The 21,451-nt window shown below is 37.2% G+C and overlaps 1 protein-coding gene across 1 annotated transcript in view; it reads right to left on the reverse strand.

Annotated features, from left to right (window-relative positions):
- Nucleotides 1–7,384: 7,384 nt before the first annotated feature.
- The window catches only part of LOC136836328 (cyclin-dependent kinase 9-like), a 286,298-nt gene continuing 272,231 nt past the window's right edge, over nt 7,385–21,451 (reverse strand). The window contains exons 9-10 of the mRNA XM_067100490.1: nt 9,941–10,078; nt 7,385–9,817 (exon numbers count right to left, since the gene is read on the reverse strand). Of these exons, the coding sequence (XP_066956591.1) occupies nt 9,707–9,817; nt 9,941–10,078 (249 nt within the window). The 3' untranslated portion in view covers nt 7,385–9,706. The remainder of the gene's footprint in view (nt 9,818–9,940; nt 10,079–21,451) is intronic.

Below are 21,451 nucleotides of genomic sequence, written 5' to 3' on the forward strand. Positions count from 1 at the left end.
AACGGAAATTGACAGCAAAAGGTTTGAAAGGTGTAACAGGAGGAAAACCTTGCAATTGCACTATGAATCAACTGTAAGGAGAGGAAGGAAAGTAAGATGGAAGAAAATGAATATGAAAGGAGGTACAGTAAAAGGAACAAAAGGGATTGCAGCTAGGGGTCGAAGGCACGCTGCAAAGAACTTTAAGTAATGCCTACAGTACAGAAGGAACAGGACTAGAAAACAAGAGGAAGAACTCTAAGACAGCAAGGAGGGAGAATGAAGGAAAAATCTTGTTTTGTCTCACTATCCTTCTGCTTCTTATTCATCTGCAGCAAAGGGGTTTGTTATCAAAGTAGGGACCCTTGGCAGGGCTGTAGGCCGAGCCAAAAGATCTAGGATGATGAGCATCTAATGGGCCCTAAGGCTGATGGGAAAAACATCAGTTCCAAAACTCTTAAAGTCAAACAGGGGTTTCAGGGGCACGAGAAACTAGGGCAGTAGAGGTTGTGGACATATTCTTATTAATGAACCACTGCTGAATAAGAAACACTAGGAGGGATAACTCCACTTTGGTCCTAATGCACAAAGGGAGACAAAACATCACAAAACTGTTTGAGAAATATGCTTTATTCCTCAACTTTTGTTTTTTCATATTCGTTAGTTTGATACTGATCTTACACGAATCTTTCATATTAAGTTATTGTAAAAAAAAAGAATTTAAAATTGCAAAAGGGAAAAATAAAAATAAAATTTAATATGCCAAATTTACTAGAACCCATCAAGGGCTACACTGTATACAAAGATTTTCATGCTCTTAATATCACAGTTGTATGTATGATGAATATAAAAGTACATATACTAATATAATGCCTGGAATTCAACACACTTAAGGCCATGTATACATGTACCATGAGAGCAAATGGATTTCCATATACCTTGAACAGAACACTAATGGACAAGAACTTTACAGCAGCTACATCTCAGTTTTCTAAATTTTTATAAACCATAAGTGTGAAAACATTACATTGGTACCTATTATATTTTTACTAGGTAATTAAATAATCACATCTGTTAAAACACTGACATTATGCTTAGCATTTTAAGAAATTCTTACCAACATGTCAGTCAAAGGTGAATGGTATCAATTCAAGTGGACATATTGAGCAACATTATGAATGGTTTCATACAGTACATTACCATATTAACATAATACAGTATTGGTCAGGCAATACAGTCACGAATGTGTAACTTGTAATTAAGTAAACAAGTTTACAATACAAACAAGAATATTTTTACTTCATTTACACAAGAAGTATGGCAACACAGTATTTCAGTTAAGGCTTCTAAAACATTCAGAGATGAGTGAGTGTTCTTTCTGTCACAGTTAATAACTTTTCATTTTCCTTCAATAAAAATTTATTAGACCTGCAAATAAATACATCTTGACAGAAACATGGTGAAACAGGATCATTCAAATTGCTATGTATGAGAATCTTTTAAAGTAGACTTGGTCATAAAAGTTTATGTAAATTACATAAGCTGTCAGTACTTGGATTTAGTATTAATGCAAGTGACTGCACATATTTTGGTTGTGTTTATGCACAAGTTCATTTTCATGTGCACTGTGAGAGTTCAAGTATACTCGTACATACATTAAGCAAAATGCAAGAAGATTCAATATATGCTTGCAAAATACAAAGAAATTGACATTTTCTGAGAACTGCTATAGTTAATTCTTGAATAAAGAGATGCCAAATAACTTATATTACACTACTACAGCACACTCTTAAAATTTCATAATACCTCGCCCATTTTTTACCTTCAGAAATAAAATCTTAATAAGCAGTCAGCAGGTGAATGCCTGTGAGGATGTAAAAATAAGTAGGTGTTATGCAATTTGTCAGGCAAGCAGAAAGAACATCTTTCATACCAGAGGTGAACAACTCAGGTACTGTACTTTACTGAATTCTTGCAGGGGCACTTGCTCAGCTTCCATTCAGCCGAAGTCTCTAACAGTCTAAAAGGTCAGTGACATTGCTCTGGAACTGTGTTACCTATACATACATTCATCATAAGGTGGCACTGAACTGCTTCTTCATTTGCATGGAATAACAAATTCCAAGTTACCCCTGTTGAACCTACAAGGAATTCTGCTCACAGACCATTAAGGATTTAAGATTTTTAGATGACATTTCCTCTTCCATGTTCCTGATATTTTTTTAATAAAAAGTTCTTGCTTTGACTTAATAAGAAGTACATTTACAAAAACTTGTTTCACATGTTTGGTGTGTTCAGTGGATAGTACTATCAAAATTATGTGAATTTGCAGACTACACAAAAAATTTAACCTCCTTTATTCTCAAAACTTTTTACTTGCTCAAGCAGAAAAACTTGAGGCACTGCAATATCACCTGCAAATTGGCACGTTTTATATATCTTTATGTTTGAAGATTAAAGATAACTCATACGTAGCAGAGGCAACGACAGGCCATTGAACAGCCACGAATACAGACCAAAAATTTATGTGCATGATCAGTGTTCAAGCTCCTTCTTCAGGGAGAACCAGATGGTAGCTGCAGATGACTTGGCAGTTAGACCAATGGGTTCCCCCAAAATCAAATGGATGGTAAAGTAGTGTTTTGCCAGTGAAATTTATCAAGCAATGAGTGGGATATTGATGAAGTCAATTCCCTATGAAACCATACATTAAAAAGGTAAAAGACAAATCAACAGCTACGTGTAAACCCATAATTTTTTATATTATCAAATGTATTATTCATACTTGGTTAAAACATTGATGAGAGCGAGATTAAATACATCCAGATTTTCAAGATGATGACCGCACCAATTCAACTAATTCCTGAACCTTGATTCTATGCTCTCCAATCTTACTCGATCTCATAAATGACTGAATGTAGGGTTACTTCTATTACTTTTCCACCTTTATGTGCAAACTACCTTTTTACAAAACATTAATATAAATCAAATTAGCTCCCATGGTGTTCTGCAATTATTAAAAATATTTTTTTGCATTCCATACATGAAATGAGCTAGTGCTTAGTTCACTCATTTTTTATTTTTCGAATGCTATGAGATCTTCCATAATGCATCAGTTGCAAAGACAAAGTATTCATGAATTTCAGAGATAAAGAAATACTTTTTATGAAGTTACTATTGTAATTTACAAAGTGATTACACAATGAAAATTACCAGTCCTTAAGTGAGTCCAAATGATGATATAACTTGACACTTCGGGGATTTTAAATAACTTACGAATTGTAATCTTAAATAAGTTAACCTTCATCCTGTGATCACTACCCCACTAAGCAGACTTTTGGCAAGAGTGAGTTGTAACTTAAAAGTGTGACTGAATACCTTATTTTTAAATGATTTTTTATTCTGTAACTAATTGCAACTTTCCAGACAGAGGAACCTGTAAACCTATACTACTTGCATATTATTATAGGTGATATATTTCAGTTTCATAATTATGTAAAACAAGTTTGAGCCTTTCATTTTTTTGTTATCAAAGTAAAATTTGAACACAGTAACATGTAGCATTTGTAAGGAATTAATTTTTGAAATTTTTGTTTCATCATAATCTCTCGTACCTACTAAATAATGATGCATAAATGCCACCAAACTGAAACATATCTAACAAGGTAACTTCAATATTTTACAATTGTGATGCAATCTATAGTTTTTTCTGTTCCCCCCAAAATGGTTAAACTTCTTGGAGGTTCCATTTTTTAAACATAATATTACAACCTGTATACCTTTACAAAATCTAGTTATTTTGTAATTTTCAAAATTACTTTATCAATTATTACCAAACATTTTAAATCTGTTCTAGGAAAATAATTTCACGACCTACTGTGCATGAGATAAAGTTTGAGGATGCCTTTTACAAGATTACCAACTGACCCAAGGGATTACACAACCAGGTACAGTATTACAATTACCAGCTAATCTAAGTAACAAATAATTCCCAGTTCCTTTATTGAGCATTTTTAATAATCTATACAAACCACAAGGAAAATAATTTTGAAGATGCAGTAGCACACAAAACCATTAAAGGCCTTTATATAAAGAATCATCCACATGACCCAACCCCAGTGTGTAGAGAATGCAGAACACTTACAACCGACAAATAATATAAAGTTGGGGAAACAAGCCTCAAAATGATTTTCTTAGAATTTTCAGCATTTTATGTTTAACCAACAATCAATTTTAAAAGGGTAAATTAATTATACAAAAGATCTAATACCTGTATGAAGAACAAACCATTTGGACCACCCCTATGAAGGTTAAGAATGCTGATTCAGTTGTGTAGTTAAACAACAATCAATAATTCCATAAATTATATTAGTATTGTTTTACAGACTGAATGGAAAAGTCCTCATTGATTATACATGAAAATGATTTGCATAAAGTTCATTCCAAGTATAATATAATTTATGGGATTATTGATTGTTGTTTAACTACACAACTGAATCAGCATTCTTAACTCTCATAGGGCTGGTCCAAATGGTTTGTTCTTCATATAGATATTAGATCTTTTGTATAATTAATTTACCCTTTTAAAAATGATTGTTGGGTAAACAGAAAATGCTGAAAATTCTAAGAAAATCATTTTGAGGCTTGTTTCCCCAACTTTATATTATTTGTCGGTTGTAAGTGTTCTGCATTCTCTACACACTGGGGTTGAGTCATGTGGATGATTCTTTATATAAAGGGCTTTAATGGTTTTGTGTACTACTGCATCTTCAAAATAATTTTACTCTGTACTAAACCTTTTAAGTACACTCCCAAGTCTGTGAATCCTACAACCAAAGGCAGAAAATGCTTGCAGTTGTTCAACAAGCTCATTAACATGAATGAAACAAAGCAACAAAAGTGAGAACACTTGTGCTTTTCTGGTCAGACAGAAAAAGTTGAGAGTCAGAGCATTTATAAAGAATTACATACAAAAATGTGACAGAATGCTTTGTCATTCTCTGGAAAGAGACTGAAAATAACTAAATAAACAATGAGGGTTCAAAAAATTGACTGGCAGATGCAAAATGGGATTTCACCTGCCTATCAGCTGAGAGTAGTGGAATGCTAGAAATAACAGTCCATAGTATGTGAAATCCTATCACCGATTTACATGTACTAGACAAAACACAGCCACTGCTGAAACTAAGTGTCATATATAACCACAATACTGAATAGAGATTTTACCACACAAAAGTATATTGCCACTGGAAAACTACATTTAATACTGCCTAATGGAGCAGCTCACATATGCAGATAATAATCATATTTAAAGCAGGGAGGCAGAACTCAACTGGGAGAGGTACTACATACAGTTTCGCAAGCAAGGTACACTTTCAATGGCAATAAATGTGCATTTCATTCTGCCTTAAGCTTTCCATGAGTTTCCTTTATTCATACAAAGCAACAATGTTTATATATGGCAGCAGAACTATACTGCAAGAAATAACCTAGTTGTTTGGTACTGGCACAAGGAGGTTAAATTGTGTTTAAAAAGTCCTGAATCACCTTCCACGCATCAGTACTTTACGTAAACCACAATGACCGAGTCAAAAAATGGTAAGAAAACCACATCTATGTTTCCGCTGGGTTGATCAAAGAGAAAATAAAAAGAGTTTGTCCTATCTTTTGTAACATATAATGTATAACAGGAATACAAAAAACATGTGAAGTTTACCAGATAAAGTCATGAGCTTCCAACTCGGTCTAAATTTTTCTTTAAGAAAATCATTTACACAATATTAACTCATTTCATTGCAGGTTTCTTGCCCTGTAATGTTGAAACATCATCAACAATTTTGTATTATTTGAATGACCAACATTTTGCCTGTTTAAACAAGGAGCAAAGCAAAACTACATTCTTAGAAGTATGCCAAAGAAATTTTAAACATTAAAAATGTAATTTAACCATGATACTACCTGATTACAATTCCTCCACATTTTCATATTTCCATATCTTTAATATATGAGATCAGATCAAACATTTAAAAAGTAATGGATAATCTTACAATGACAAAGTTCTTATTACTTTTTAGCAAAAAGTTCTATAAGGCTTCCATACTAATCAGAATTCTTTACAATAAATCATTTAAACACAATTTCCATTATTAATAGATGAATAGACACGAAGAAATAAACTTCATTAATGATAAGAAAAAATACAGATCAACCATGGTTAACATTCATCAGTTTAAAGTCAGACTTTTCCTCATACAAGCTAAGATACTAGATGAGTTCTCTCCCATCCCTTTTATCATTTTATTTTCTGAATAAAAGTGGCATTTTTCTAAAGCAGAAGTTACATAACATATTTCATATGATTAGATTACAACAATTACGGCCCAATTTCTACCTTTCCACTGTTCTCTACTATTATAAAAAAATTTGTCTTCAATTTCTAGTAGATATGCCATAAAACTAAACACTCTTCTTGTTCGCTAAATGTACCTACATGACAATTAGGGTTTGTGTGTAATGCCCTCCTAAACCTAAAAGCATAGGAAAAACTGATATATGAGTCCAAATATTTGACCAAGTTAGCTGTAAGCTCTATTTACAATCTTCATATCTTGGTTGTCAAAGGCTGTACATTTGGTTTTACTTACTCGTTTTCAGATGACTGCCAACATTAGTTTTCAGATGACTGCCAACATACTTGTTTAGTTGATAGTGTTCTTAATATATGTATCTTGTTTTCTGTTGCTCATGGTAGTGTTTAGGGCCTATGTTGTTGCAAGTTTTTACTGTCATGACTGTTACAGAAAGTGAGATAGTCCACTGCGCAGATGATGCTACCACTGTAGTTGTGGGGCAACTAGTGTGAGATGTAATAGCTCTGAAAGAGTCTAGCAAATGGGGTAGTCAGTAATGTACAGGGGAAAAACATGCACCTTGCTCCTGCTCCATGCTTTGTTGTGCACACACAATTGTATTTCATGACTGAATAATTGATAATTACTAGAGTTACTTTCCACTCATCCATCATTATTTTTGTTGGGCTCTCTCTTTACAGAATCTGAAATTTCTAGCAGAATTCCCCAGTCATTTGCATTGTGCTAATCTGAGTGAATGCTTCTCTCCCCTCCTCATGACATGCCCAACTCATCTCAATCTTTGAGATCTCAGTCAATTTAGAGCCTCTGCACATTGCATCTCTCAACTATTTTACTTGTAAAATTATCTTCCCAATGAACTCCAACCTTGGATCTTGATGTTTTGTTGCCACATCACTTCAATCTCCTTATTTTCTTTGAAAGTTTCCAAGTCTCTGCTGCATAGGGAAGTACAGGCATTATACATGTGCCATAGACTCACACCTGGTTTACAAATGGTAAGCTCTAGTTCCCAATACTTCTTCTTCTTCTTCTTTTAACGTGCTTTTTTCCCATTTCAATACTCTAGGAAACTTTTTCCACCTGATCTATGCAGTTGCTTCTCTTTTCTGGACTCCCCTCTTAATATAAGTGCCAAAAATATAGCAGAATTGTTCTACCACATCCAAGACCTTCTGCCTCTTTTCAGTTAGTTTTTTCTTAATATTAGCTACACAGTACTACAGGTTGACAGGTTAAACCATCAATTATTGAAGGGTTGACAGAGGAAAAGTTAAAAAAATGATGCCTGTTTCTTAAATGGTAGGACAATACTTACCACCAACATTCCTATTGCAGCCTGACAATACAGTTAACTCTGCACATAATATTAAGTGGTTTTAAGCATAACAGCATCATTTTTGCTAAATGTACATATGCCATTACTTGACATACTGTAATCACCACAAGGCTAGTTTATTCCTAAGAATGTTTGTTTATACTGTACAAGATAACCTCTTCTTAGGGGTTAACAAGGCAACAAAATGAACTATATTAGTAGCTTCTAGCACCTTTATGACATTAAAATGTCATCTGGTAATGTAATATTTTACAAAACAACTCATCCATTCTGTTTTTGGGAACTGAGAACTAGGAGATGCATTCCATAAAAGAAACTGACTGTAAAGAAAAAAACTATAATTTTAAAATAAAGCCCACACAAAAATGACTTTCCAGACTGCTCCCTTTGCACAATGCAGCTGTACTTAAACAGCATAACAGAGAAATGGAAAAAACTATACATGCCATCATATATGAAAATACTGCTATGCAAATAATGAGGTAACAGATAAGGCCTGTATACTTACATCAAGAAAATATCAAGTAAAACAATATATAAAGTTGTATCCCAATGGCTATCCAATTAGTATCTACTTCTAGCATTGAGATGCACAAAAGGACTAAATATCACCTTAGCACAATAAAACACTTACAATACAGGGCTACTTGGCATTATTAAAAAATAGAATATAATTTTACCACTACTTTTTCTTTTAGTTTTCAACAGAACATCACACTTCATATTCCTTCAGTTCCTATAGTTTATCGCTTCATCAAAAATGTTCAGATTACAAAATGCTCATGTAAATGCTAACAAAAAACAGACCCAAACCTCTTGATGCGATACCATTAAAGTTCACAGAGCTAAAGCTGTACATCAACACTTGGCTATTTTCATACTGCAACCTAAGATATCACTGTCTGTACTTTCATAATATATGCTCATCAGCTTGTTAGAATTATCCCCACCAATTCCATTAAATAACACTTGTACTTCATATTAATAATCCATTTCAAATAAGAAAAAGCCTTCCCATGCAAATACTAAACTAGTAGTTAGCAATTACAAAAATAATGTATATATATAAAAAAACAAGAAGTAAATGTCTCCAAGAATCACTTTTAATGAAAAATACTTATTCTCTGATTTCAATCTTATATAATGGGTTTGACAACACACTCAAAATTCCTGAAGGGTATTGCAGTACAATACATAAGTCAAAATTCTCTAATAAAAAGAACTGTGCCTGCCATTGCATACTAGGAAGACAGCTTGCTGGTAAACCACAATATGCCAATGGAAAAATAGTTTAAATAATTACAGAAGGAAGAACTAAACCACAAGTTGATAAAAATTCAGTAACTTTAAATCCAAAACTTTATAAGTTTTGCCTCAGATATCACTGAACTGCCATAAACTGCAATAATTCAACTCTTTCCAAAAATGATGCACTGGCACAAATGTGAATATAATGTTAAAAAGAAAAAATGAAGGATGAATCATAAAGTGAAGGTACTTATAAAAATATCAAAGCCCTTACTAATATATAAAGAAACTAATACTGTATACATTTTAAGTATGCAAACCTGGAAAGACCATTTGAAACTCCAAACTGATCTAGCATTTCTTGAATTATCATGACTTTCATTTAAATGTATAAGCTCACTCCACCTTAGTTTGAAATTACAGTAGCCCATTCCTATTTTTACACCTACATACAGCAGTGCTTTAAACCTAATATTCTGTATGTAAATGTTATTCTTTTTCTTTGGTACATATAAATAGCATAATTATAATAAAATAAATCACAACTTGGAAAACAGAAAAATCTAAAATGTGCTTAGAACTCTTCAATGTTCACATAATGGACCTTTCACTAATCAAGTCCTCATTTTAAAAAATCTTAGTAAGAAAAAACAGCCATGCAATGGATCTTCAAAATCTAAATATTTTGTGATAACTTGCCTTATGAATAATGACAATGATAGTATACAATGACATATACAATATCCACCACTTCTATATCCACCAACTCTTAGTAAACACGTTCCTGATAGGTTGATACATTGTCTGGCTGGCGAGGTTGAAGCATTGGCCGGTTTGAAGCACCTGGTCGTCTTGCTGGAGCTAAATACTCAAACATACTCTGTGAAGTATGAGCATAATTTTAATAAATAATAATGACTGATATCTTTTAATATATTATCAAATAATGTTGGTCTACAAGCATGCAGATGAAGAGGAGGAAATTAAATGTATGTAAACATACCTGAGTATGCTGTGATAACATTTTGGAAAGATCCCCTGGCATGGGGTCTGTCCAAAAGAAATCATGATCTAGAGCTGAGGAAGAATCTATCCTTTTGCTTGGGTCTAAGGTCAGAAGTTTATCTAAAAGGTCCAATGCCTGGAAAAAAAAATCTTATGAACAATTTAAACATGGGCTTGGTAATGATGCAATCACTATTTAATTACCAATTACTTTATCCCAGCTATCAAACATTACCTTCAGCTTAACAAAAAAAAATAATGAATGTGAATGCAGATCAATTATATTGAAGAAAAGCCTGTTCCTTGACTCTTTTGGTCACGGCTCCCACACTCATCAAAATCTTGGGATACTTTGACTTAGTTTTAGCTTCTCTTGCTAGTGAATATTTGGCTCACTCCTTTCAAGGTGGCAGTTGGTCTTATACCAATACAGCCCTACATGGACACACACACACACACACACATAACTCATAACTACTGCAATGTATGGGTCACAATCCAATTGTGGGGCACTAGTGGGTTCCCTGACATAAAGATATGGCAAAATAGGTTAATAGGCTGTATGTTTCTCTTTCCCTTGTGAACTAGGACTACGCAATTAGGCACAGCTTGACAGCGAATCAAAGGAGACACACACTGGATCATTGTGCTGATGCAATACATGGTCACTCCTGGCACCAGGTCCGTATCATCTGACACTAGTGACTGAGCTTATCTGCCATTACGAATGTACTTGGTTAATGGCTCTACTGAGTGTGCAACCACCCACTTGTACACCTGTACTGCAAACATGCAGAGCTCAAGGAAATCAGTACCCACATCCCTGTTTGTTGACAAAAGTTATTCTCATGGTGATGGGGTACTGACACTCATCAGTACCACTGAGTAGCTTACCGAGATCCTGAACCTCTCAAAGAGTTAAGGAAGCTGTCCTGAGTTCCAGAATATTGATGTGGAGGTGTTTGCTGTTCTGGTTCCACTCACCTGAAAGCAGCAACTCCTCCAGGTGTGTGCCTTGTCCCTCGGTCAATGCACCTGAGAATGGGAGCATGATGGGAAGACGAGTCTGAAGAGACACTCAGGGTTCCTATCGTCTAGCCATCAGGCTAATTCCTGATTCAATTCCTCCCCGGGAGGAATGAAAAGAATAGGGAGTCCCTTATTGGAGACTAGAACTCCTGCATCCTTCACTGAAGGGAACGAGGATGAAGCCACTCACGAGGGCCCGGCTTCCCCAAGGTTGACAGGTGAACGAAGACGACTTGTCACTGTCGAGCTGGTTGTTCCTGTAAAGTCAGGAACAACTGTACTCTTCTCTGAACCTGCTGATGTCTGGGCTTCTTAACCCTTTCATATCTGCATAGTTATCACATCACTGAGGGCACATGAGCCCCGATGTGTCTGGGAGCGCTCGACAGTGCAAAAAAATAATTATTTCGAAAATTCAGCAAAAATAGAAATTTTATGCCAACAACGTTCATTTTGCTGTCCTTTTTTTCTAGATGTTTATATTTTATGATGGAATAGTCAGAATAAGAGTCCCAGCTCTCTAAATACAAAAAAATGTGAGTTATTTCACGAAAAAAAAAAATCTTTACTTATTTTCATATTTTCGTTCAGAACCCAAAAATATGAATGTCAGGTGAATGAATTATTTTTATGAGAAAGCCAATAAAATTCTCTAAATATCGACATATAAAAGAATGGAAAACGAATAAGTCCAGCTGGTGAAAAAATTGATAGAAAAAGGGCAAGAAACAGAGCGCTCTGCCCGGCGTATGGTGAGAATTATCGCTAGAAAAAGATTTTTTGAAGAGCCCTATCTCGGTTATTTTTCATAGAAATTACTTTGTAAATATACGAAAATGTAGAGGAAAAGTTGAAGAATAATGTGAGAGTCAAGAAAATGGCTTTGGTAACGGCAACAGTTTCATTTTGACGTTATAAATTGATTGAAACGAAAAAAAATGTTACCGTTGTCAACATTATCGTTCGTAGCTCAAAAGCTATAACAGTTAGGCTAATGGATTATTTTTTATGCGAAGGCCAACAAAATTCTCTAAATATTGATATATAAAACAATGAAAACGAATAAGTCCAGTTGGTGAAAAATTTATAGAAAAGAGGGTAAGAAACAGAGCGATTTGCCCGCCTATGGTGAGAATTATCGCTAGAAAAAGTTTTTTTGAAGAGCCCTATCTCGGTTATTTTTCATAGAGATTACTTTGTAAACATACGAAAATGTAGAGGAAAAGATGTAGAATAAAGTGAGAGTCAAGAAAAATGGCTTTGGTAACGGCAACAGTTTCATTTTGACGTTATAAACTGATTGAAACGAAAAAATGTTACTGTAGTCAACATTATCGTTAAAGCTCAAAAGCTATAACAGTTAGGCGAATGGATTATTTTTTATGAGAAAGCCAACAAAATTCTCTAAATATTGATATATAAAACAATGAAAAACGAATAAGTCCAGTTGGTGAAACAATTTATAGAAAAGAGGGTAAGAAACAGAGCGATTTGCCCGCCTATGGTGAGAATTATCGCTAGAAAAAAGTTTTTTTTGAAGAGCCCTATCTCGGTTATTTTTCATAGAAATTACTTTGTAAATATACGAAAATGTAGAGGAAAAGATGTAGAATAAAGTGAGAGTCAAGAAAATGGCTTTGGTACCGGCAACAGTTTCATTTTGACGTTATAATTTGATTGAAACGAAAAAAATGTTACCGTTGTCAACATTATCATTCGTAGCTCAAAAGCTATAACAGTTAGAGAATGAATAATTTTTTATGAGAAAGCCAATAAAATTCCCTAAATATTGACATATAAAAAAATGGAAAACGAATAAGTCCAGTTGGTGAAAAAATTGATAGAAAAGAGGGTGAGAAACAGAGCGCTCTGCCCGGCCTTGGTGAGAATCTCTAGAAAAATTTTTTTTTTTTTTGAAGAGCCCTATCTCGGTTATTTTTCATAGAAATTACTTTGTAAATATACGAAAAAGTAGAGGAAAAGTTGAAGAATAAAGGGAAAGTCAAGAAAAATGGCTTTGGTAACGGCAACAGTTTCATTTTGACGTTATAAATTGATCGAAACGAAAAAAAAAGTTACCGTTGTCAACATTATTGTTCGTAGCTCAAAAACTATAACAGTTAGGCGAATGAATTATTTTTTATGAGAAAGCCAAGAAAATTCTCTAAATATCGACATATAAAATAATGAAAAACGAATCAGCCCAGTTGGTGAAAAATTGATAGAAAAGTGGGTAAGAAACAGAGCGCGCCGCCAGGCATACGGTGAGAATTATCGCTAGACATTTTTTTTTGAAGAGCTCTACCTCGGATTTTTTCATAGAAATCACTTTGTAAATATACAAAAATGTAGAGGAAAGGTTGAGGAATAAAGTGAGAGTCAAGAAAAATGGCTTTGGTAAGAGCAACAGTTTCATTTTGACGTTATAAGCTGTTCGAAACGAAAAAAAAAATGTTACCGTTGTCAACATTATCGTTCGTAGCTCAAAAGCTATAACAGTTGGGTGAATGAATTATTTTTATGAGAAAGCCAACAAAATTCTCTAAATATCGATATATATGATAATGAAAAATGAGATTCAGAGCCCTGCCTAAAATCCAGACGTCTCTATGTGATGCACTAACAAATTTCCGCTAGTTTTACCGCAAAAAACTTTGCGAAAGCATGTTGAAACTGTTCTCGATTGACGCCGCTTATGTAACCAGCCACACGTGTTTACCCAGCCTCGCACGCATGGTCTCTGACAGAAGTGTGGCCTGCCAGGCCTGCGTGGGTGCGATCAGCTGATGTCATTGTGAGAATTTTACTACGCCATGGATTTGCGCATGCACAGTAGAGGAACTAAAAATTTATAGAAAATAGAGGATACCAAACACAGTGTTTCCAATAATGTAATCCTACATTTTATAAAAAAATGTAAGATACGAGAGAGAAACGTGGGTAGGATCAGCTGATTTCATTGTGGAAATTTACTATGCCAGGAATTGCGCATGCCCAGTATAGGGACTGCTTGCCTGGCGATCGATGCCTAAGTTACACGGTCCAAGGTATGCTTTAGCCTATGGAAACCACCAACTGTACGAAAATAAAAAAATTTACCCCTACCACACGCATTTAAAAATGTCAGTAAATTTTACGATAATTACGCTAGTCAGACAGGAAGGGGGTAGGGGTTTATTGCGTAATATGCCAAACTGGGCAGGAAAGGGTTAAACTTGAACAAGAATGCCAAGACCTAGCAAATTAGAGAAGTCGTCTCTTGTCCCCAAACAAAATGGATATACTGTATACTAAAAAATATGCATCCTACCAAGTACTAACAGTACCATCCTCAGCAACACCTTCACCTCTTACCAAGGGCAAGGTTCAGGATAAGGCAGAGACTGAAGTCTGGAAGTGGACCACACATTGGAGAGGGGTGGCGGAAACTCGAAGGCTTCGGCCCCGTATGGTGCCACATTGCTTTATGGCTTGTCAGGTACCCTCTCTTTAACAGCAGAAGGCGGAATAAGAACGCTGCCCCTAGTGTCCTTCCCTTTCCCCATACTCTTGCCCCCTTCCCAGGGCAGACAGGGGGGCTCAAAGGAGCGCTGAAGCACACCTTCCTGATTGGGAAGAAGAAGATTGGGTGTACCTTTGCAGGCCCTAGATGCCTCGGGCTTCCTCAGAACTGGAGAGGAAGAAACAGTCTGGCCAGAGGGCATAGCTGTAAAATTATGCAAAGGCCTGGAGGTCTTGGCCATCGCCTAGTGAACACGGAGATCAATCCCTGATCCTACCTGCTGCTTGAAGCATCTACTTCTACCACTAGCCAGAGGGAAGTGGAACCCAGTATTGGTTCATTCCCGAGAACCAGTGCCGACTCGTAACCAACAAACCTGGTAACCTGAGTCAAGATAGTGTCTCTTCTCTTGGCACCAGAATTGCACAGGTTAGCTGTCTGGTGGGCTAGGTAGAAGGAGGTTCTACCTCCAGGCAACATCGGTCTCCTGAATGTGCCTTCCTTCCTGAACTGAGAGCCTGATAAGAAAAAGCGATCTTGGCCACGTAATGGAACCAAGATCCATCCAGGGGACTGTATGGAATGCTGCCATGACAGTCAATTTCATTGTCACTGCCCTGTGAAAGGGAAGTTCCCTCTGCAGGGAGGCAGTCAGCGACGGACTCGAACACTGGGTCAATCTGTTGGTCAGCAAAGGACTCTCTGAGGTATTGATGAAATCTTCTGATGAAATAAAGACTGATGAAGTGTCCTGCACGGTAGGAGAAACCGGAGTGAATTGTCCTGGTTATACTACAAGAAAAAATTCACCTGGCTAAAAACCCCTTCAGCAGGTGTGTAAGGCCGTGGAGGATTGTCAACTCGAAGTTGACAAAGGCCATACAGGTGTGGAATAGCGAACGTAATCACACAAACACGCACGAAGATATCTCTGGCCGAGCAGGCCAGTTCTCTGGAACAAGAACGAGGGCTGTCCCAGGGTGAGTGACTGTGCACACACGGACTGAATGCGGGCTACCCTGAAGATGAACTAAGTGTTCTTTGAGGCCGTGGCCTCTGCAAGCGATGAAGATTGAACCAATGAAGCTTTGGGTTCCTCCTTTGTGCCCAAAAACTTTGAGGGCAGACTTACCATCCAATGAAGCAGCCATGGTCTCTTCCCAAGATCACTGCACCGACACATCAGCAACACAATCTCCGAATAAGTTCTTTGAAGACTGGGTATATCACTGTCCTGAGGGAAAAACCCTAGAGCCTTTCCAGGTCACGGAACCCCTGGACTATTATCGGCATGCGAGAAGCCTTGACAGAAACCACAGACCTACTCTCAAACACTTGAGCATACGACCAGCCCAATCCTAGAACTGAACCCGGCGTGCAAGCTTCATTGGGACATGGCATCCCAATCATGAACTCTTCTGTTCGACTTGTGGCTCCTGGTGTAACCCCAAGAGGTTGAGGGGACAGGATGGGCCAAGCACTTTTCTCTGATCTACCAGAGCCGAAGCCCCGACGGGAGAGGAAAACCGTAAAAGATCATCAACCTGTGCTGACAATGACTGCACAGGTCTAAGAGAGCGAATCCACTCACACTAACATGGGCTGGGACTGTCCTGAGGAGAGCAAATGGGTTCACACAAATGTACACAGAAGCTATCCCCAAGTAAGCAGGCTCATTCACGCAAACACAGGCACTCTCGGGCATGGACTCGGGCTGTTCTCTCACGTTTCCCAGTCTTCTTCAAGGCTGTAGCCTCTGCATACGAAAACGACTGTATGGAGAACTTATTTGTAGCTTCTTCAGGTGAGCGGACTTGATGCTCCCGAGTCACGAAAGTTTCTTGCATCAGTTGCTTCCACTACTTGAGAAATCAAGGAGTCTCTAGCCAAGGTAGGCTTTATAACAGTCCGTGGAGTGGTTCCATGTTACTGGTAAAAGGTAACTCAGGATTTCGAAGAAACCTGAGTACCTGTGGTGACGCGAGTCCTGTCAGAGACCCTTGCACCTGGAGCTCCTGAGTAACGATTGGATCGATAATCAGTTGCTTTCTCTACTCGAGTGTCTTGGGAAACTCAAGCAGACTTCACAATACTGGTAAAGGTAACCTGGAGTTTCTATGAAACCCAAGTACCCGGGGAGACAAAGTTCTTGGAGGTCTGTGCACTCAGAGCTTTAGTCATGCACAGGACGATCTTTGGTTGCTCCCTCTACCTGAGCATACGAAGACACACAGGTGGAGGTATGCACTAGTCTGGGAAGGTAACCTCTTGGAACTAGTATCGATGACATGGGTTACCTCTTCAATGTGTCATATCTGAGGAGACCCGCGCACCTGGTGCTCCCATGTTACAGGGTCTTGGCGAGAGGCAAGGCATGGTCCCCGAGTCCAAAGACATGGGAGAGCACCAACAAGAGACGTAACACAAGTCCATCACTGTCTCGGGAACAAGAGACGTAACACAAGTCTATCACTGTCTCGGGACCCTTGCACCATCTCTCTGGGGTTCCACAGGAACCCAAGCAGCTGCTTGCATGCCCGTAGACAAGTCAGATTGAGCAATCAGCAACATACTGCAAGTCCCTCAAGTCCCTCATAAACTTCTGAAAAAACCTACAACATTACAAATGTCAAGTAATAATTTTCAGAATGCAAACCTTCCTCCGCACTGTGAAGGAATAAAACACTCTGAGAAAGATGAAGAGTGTCACAGAATCGTAAGTGAGGTGAGAAAACCAGTTTAACTTCGTTGCCTTTGCAACATAAAAACCAGTTTTACCACTCTCAAGGCTAATAAATGGTTGTGTTATGTTAGAAAGAAAGATTATATCAGAATACTGAATACACAACACATGGGTAAAATCACAAATTTTGAAAGTAATTTGTATTTTTCCTAACTATACAAACCTGAGGTCCTTTACAATAGGAATTTACTTCAGCGCAGCTGAAACACAGTCATTTTACTTTAAACAAGGTGATGAAGTACGTAGTTAACTACTGACTACAGGTGGGAGTCCTGCCCTCCCAGTCAGTATAAACTCACTTTGCCATTTGGCCTAGGAAGCAGAATGAGGGGTGGCTGAGGTGGGCATAAATTGTAAAGGACCTCAGGTTTGTATAATTAGGAAAAATACAAATTACTTTAAAAATTGTGATTTGTTCCTACACGATACACAAACCCTCAGTCCTTTACAATAGGAAGACTCACTTCTTGGAGAGAGGATTCTGAGTAAGCTTCTGAACTGACTCGAGTTCGCCTCACCTGTGACTCCTTCCTGGTCATGTAAGAGCAAAGAAGGAGACCAGCCTCTGATGAACTGAACAGAAGTGTGAATGACTGTGTGTTCAACTGTCAGACTTCTGGACCTTTTGAATTAATGTGTGTGTAGCAACACTGCTTCGAAAAAGGCTTGGATGAACCCAAAGCATCGGAGACAATAAAACTAGGATAACCAATGGGTTTGTTTTATCGTCAGCCCCTCTCTCCCCTTGCTAGAGAGAGGGGAGGAGTTGCATCTATTAATCTAAGATTATAGACAGGGTGCTCAGCTATGTAGGTTCACCTGCATGACCTGCCCGACCAGCAAGTGTCAAAACTTCGACAAGAGAGATTGTACTTTTCCGCAAGTTGTGGTATAGTTGTATGTATTCTCTTTAAATTTACATAAAGTGGAAATGCGTATTATGTACTGTAGAAGAAGGATATTATGTTTTGTTCTGCTTGTCTTTAGTAATGAAAAGCGTTGTTTTGGCTGTTTTGTGTATTTAATTGTAAATATACTTGACTAACCACAGGACAAACAACCGATGCCGGTAGCTAAGCACTATTACCCGTAAGTATATGGGTAATAGTGCTTAAATACTGGCACCAGTTGTTCATCCAGTGGTTAGTCAAGTGTTCGGTGTTGGCCAAAGACAGTTGTGAGAGTCAGTCTCTTCACAGCCTTGATCCAGTGTGGTTTGAGCTAGTAAGGACTGCAGAGGGAAATGCAGCCATTGTCAGAGCCTTCAAATCCACTTAAGTATTCCTTTTCATCTTAAAGTACATTTAGGGAAAAATTCCTTTAGGAGATATGCATATCTACATGTAAGGAGAATTTCTTGAGGTGTGCTTTGGATGAGGGTTACGAAGTAGAGATTGTGCTCACGCCAATCTGATTCTACTGTATTTCAAGCTAGGAGCATTGAATGCGCCAACTGTAAGTTTATATTGTTTATGTTTAGATTAATATACACAACGCAATGTATTGATGTAATCGCAATTTGAACTAGCATAAGAAAGAAGTAACCTGGGTGTCGTAGTATGAGACTTAGGCTACAATTAGGTTAGTAATTTTCGAATCGTTTGGGCTATACAATAACACTGACGATATGAAATCCTTTACTTATTCTGAATGAGTTGGAATAAATTGGTGCCGTGACCTGGATCTCAGTGATTGGTTACTATAGCAGAGATCTGTATAGTGAGGGTTTATGAAATTTTAAGGATTGTTGTGATATTTGGTGATAAAGATAAAAAGGTGACCAGCTGATGGTGGCAGCCATTTTAGAATGTCACGTGTTAGCCAAGCCTGAAATGGATTAGTAGGATTAACTTGGTCAATCATCACCTAACCTAACTGAAACCTGACTTTTTGATAGTAACTCCATTTTTATTTTTTGAGATCATTGTTCACTGGATACAGTTGAGAAAATGGCTGTGGCCTATCTAGACGTATTTCGCATACAGCGAAATGCTGCTGTGATAGGACATTCTCATGTAAAACATCTAAGTCATCTTATGACAGGGTGCTGCAGAAAAGTGATGTGAGACTAAAACAGCCCCTGTATTATCGCACTTCTGGGAAATCAGGAGCAGTGTGCGATAACCTACTGGATCCTGCACTAGTGGCCAAATTGACACTTTTACCCCAGATATCATTACCCTGTACATCGAAGGAAATGATATTGATGTAAATGACGATGATCCAGAATTGGTGAAAAAGGTAAAAAATAAGATTTTAGGACTAGCAGAGAGATTGGAAGGTATCTATAACTGTAAGGTTTTGATAGTTAGTACAGAGATTCGTTACGCTCCTAGAAACATCCCCAGGGATAGATATCGAGCACAATCATTTTCAATATGATAGTTATAAGATGCTGGCAAGTCGCTTATGTGAAGCAGCAGATGCTTACACTTTCAGTCAGGATTGGTAAATACCAGGTTGTCCTTACACCATCCCAGAAATTAGGTTAAGTTAGGTTAGGCAAATGATGGTTGACTCATTTCCACTTCGTAAATTGTTTATTTTTTCATTTGTAAATTGTAGTTAATGGAGAGAAAATATTAATGTAAAATTATTCTTGACGTTTATGTTAAGTTTTGAGATATTTAAGTGAAATTTAATTTGAAATAAAACCCTATGTTGTACATTGTGTATATATAATGTGTGTGTGTGTGTAATGAAGGGCACATCTCCATAATATAACCAGTAGTGACCTACTGTACCATTGATTAATTTGAAGAGGTGTAGCCAGCTTCTGAATATTATGTTTGCTAATGTGGTATATATATATATTTTTTTGCAGCTGGCAGTTTGTACACTTTAGTAATTAAGAATTTGTATATCTAGTGTTGGTAAATCATAGGCTAAGATGTCTGACCTGGAAGAATCAAAGAGGAGACAGGGGGAGTTTTAAGTCTGTGATAACTAACTGCTCAAAAAAGGTTGAAACCACTATTGATGCAGGTGATATCAATAGTATTTCTTCATTGAGAGACTTCTTGAAGGAATATTTGCAGAAAATCCAGGAATTGGATAATGAAATATTGGATCTAACAGATTCTATAGGACAACCTGACCAAATTATGAATAAAGCTGAATAGAGCCTAAAGGTAGGCACTGAAATTCACAGACTAAATTCCTCCATCATGAGTCTTCTAGCTGTGAGAGGTGAACCTAGTACACCGATATTGCCTGTTAAAGCTAGTGTAAAGTTACCTAAGTTAGACCTCAAACATTTGGATGGTGATGTATTCGAATGGAATTCATTTTGGGAACTTTATGAAATATCAGTACACCAACGTACTAATTCTGAGAATATACATAAGTTTTCTTACTTGAAGGGCCTATTGGAAGGTGAGGCTCTGGAACTGATATCTGGTTTTAAATTAGTTGATAAACATTTACAAGCAGTGAACCTGTTAAAAGAGACCTATGGCAGAAAAGACAAAATAAAGTTGTGTTTATAAAAAACTCTTCCAAACTGAGACCCCTAAGGCAGATGCAGAATCACTACAAGGTTTTAGAGCGCAATTCAAATGCTGCGTAAGATCATTGAAGAGTGAACAGCTGGAATTGAGCGAATTGTATACCATCTCGCTCTACACCAAATTACCAAGTAGTGTAAGTGAAATAATAAAACGAAGGTGTGGAGAAGATTGGTTGAAATTTGAAACCTTTAAAAAAGATCTTGAAGAAGAAATATGCAATCTGAGGGCTTTTTCACAGACTGAACCAGTAAAAAAAAACATCGGTAAGGCCTAAAGAAAGTACGAACAAAGCCAAGGTAAACCAGGTTAAAGGGTGTGCACTTTGCAGAGGCAATCATATATGGACACATTGTAAATCCTATGTAAACAGAGGAGGAAAGATAGAACGACTCAGAACTCTGGGTTTGTGTTTCATATGTGTATCCAATAAACACTTCAGTTCCGACTGTGAAAGGCAAGGTTGTAATAATGGCTGCACTGTTAGACATCACAGTGCTATATGCAATCGAAACCAGCCAAATAAATCTAAGGTAGGTGGGGTACAAGTTGGAACTCTCTCTTTGATGAATACCGGACGGGGAAATAAGACGACTAGGAAGTCAATCTTGCCTACAGCCACAATAACTCTAAAGAGTAAAAGAGGTTGCATTGTGCGAAAGAGAGGGTTGTTAGATACCTGTGCCGAGAGATCACTTATAAAGAAATCTGCTCTTGAGGGACTCCACT

Source organism: Macrobrachium rosenbergii, chromosome 4 (assembly GCF_040412425.1).
Source record: "Macrobrachium rosenbergii isolate ZJJX-2024 chromosome 4, ASM4041242v1, whole genome shotgun sequence".
NCBI classification, from domain to species: Eukaryota; Metazoa; Arthropoda; class Malacostraca; order Decapoda; family Palaemonidae; genus Macrobrachium; species Macrobrachium rosenbergii.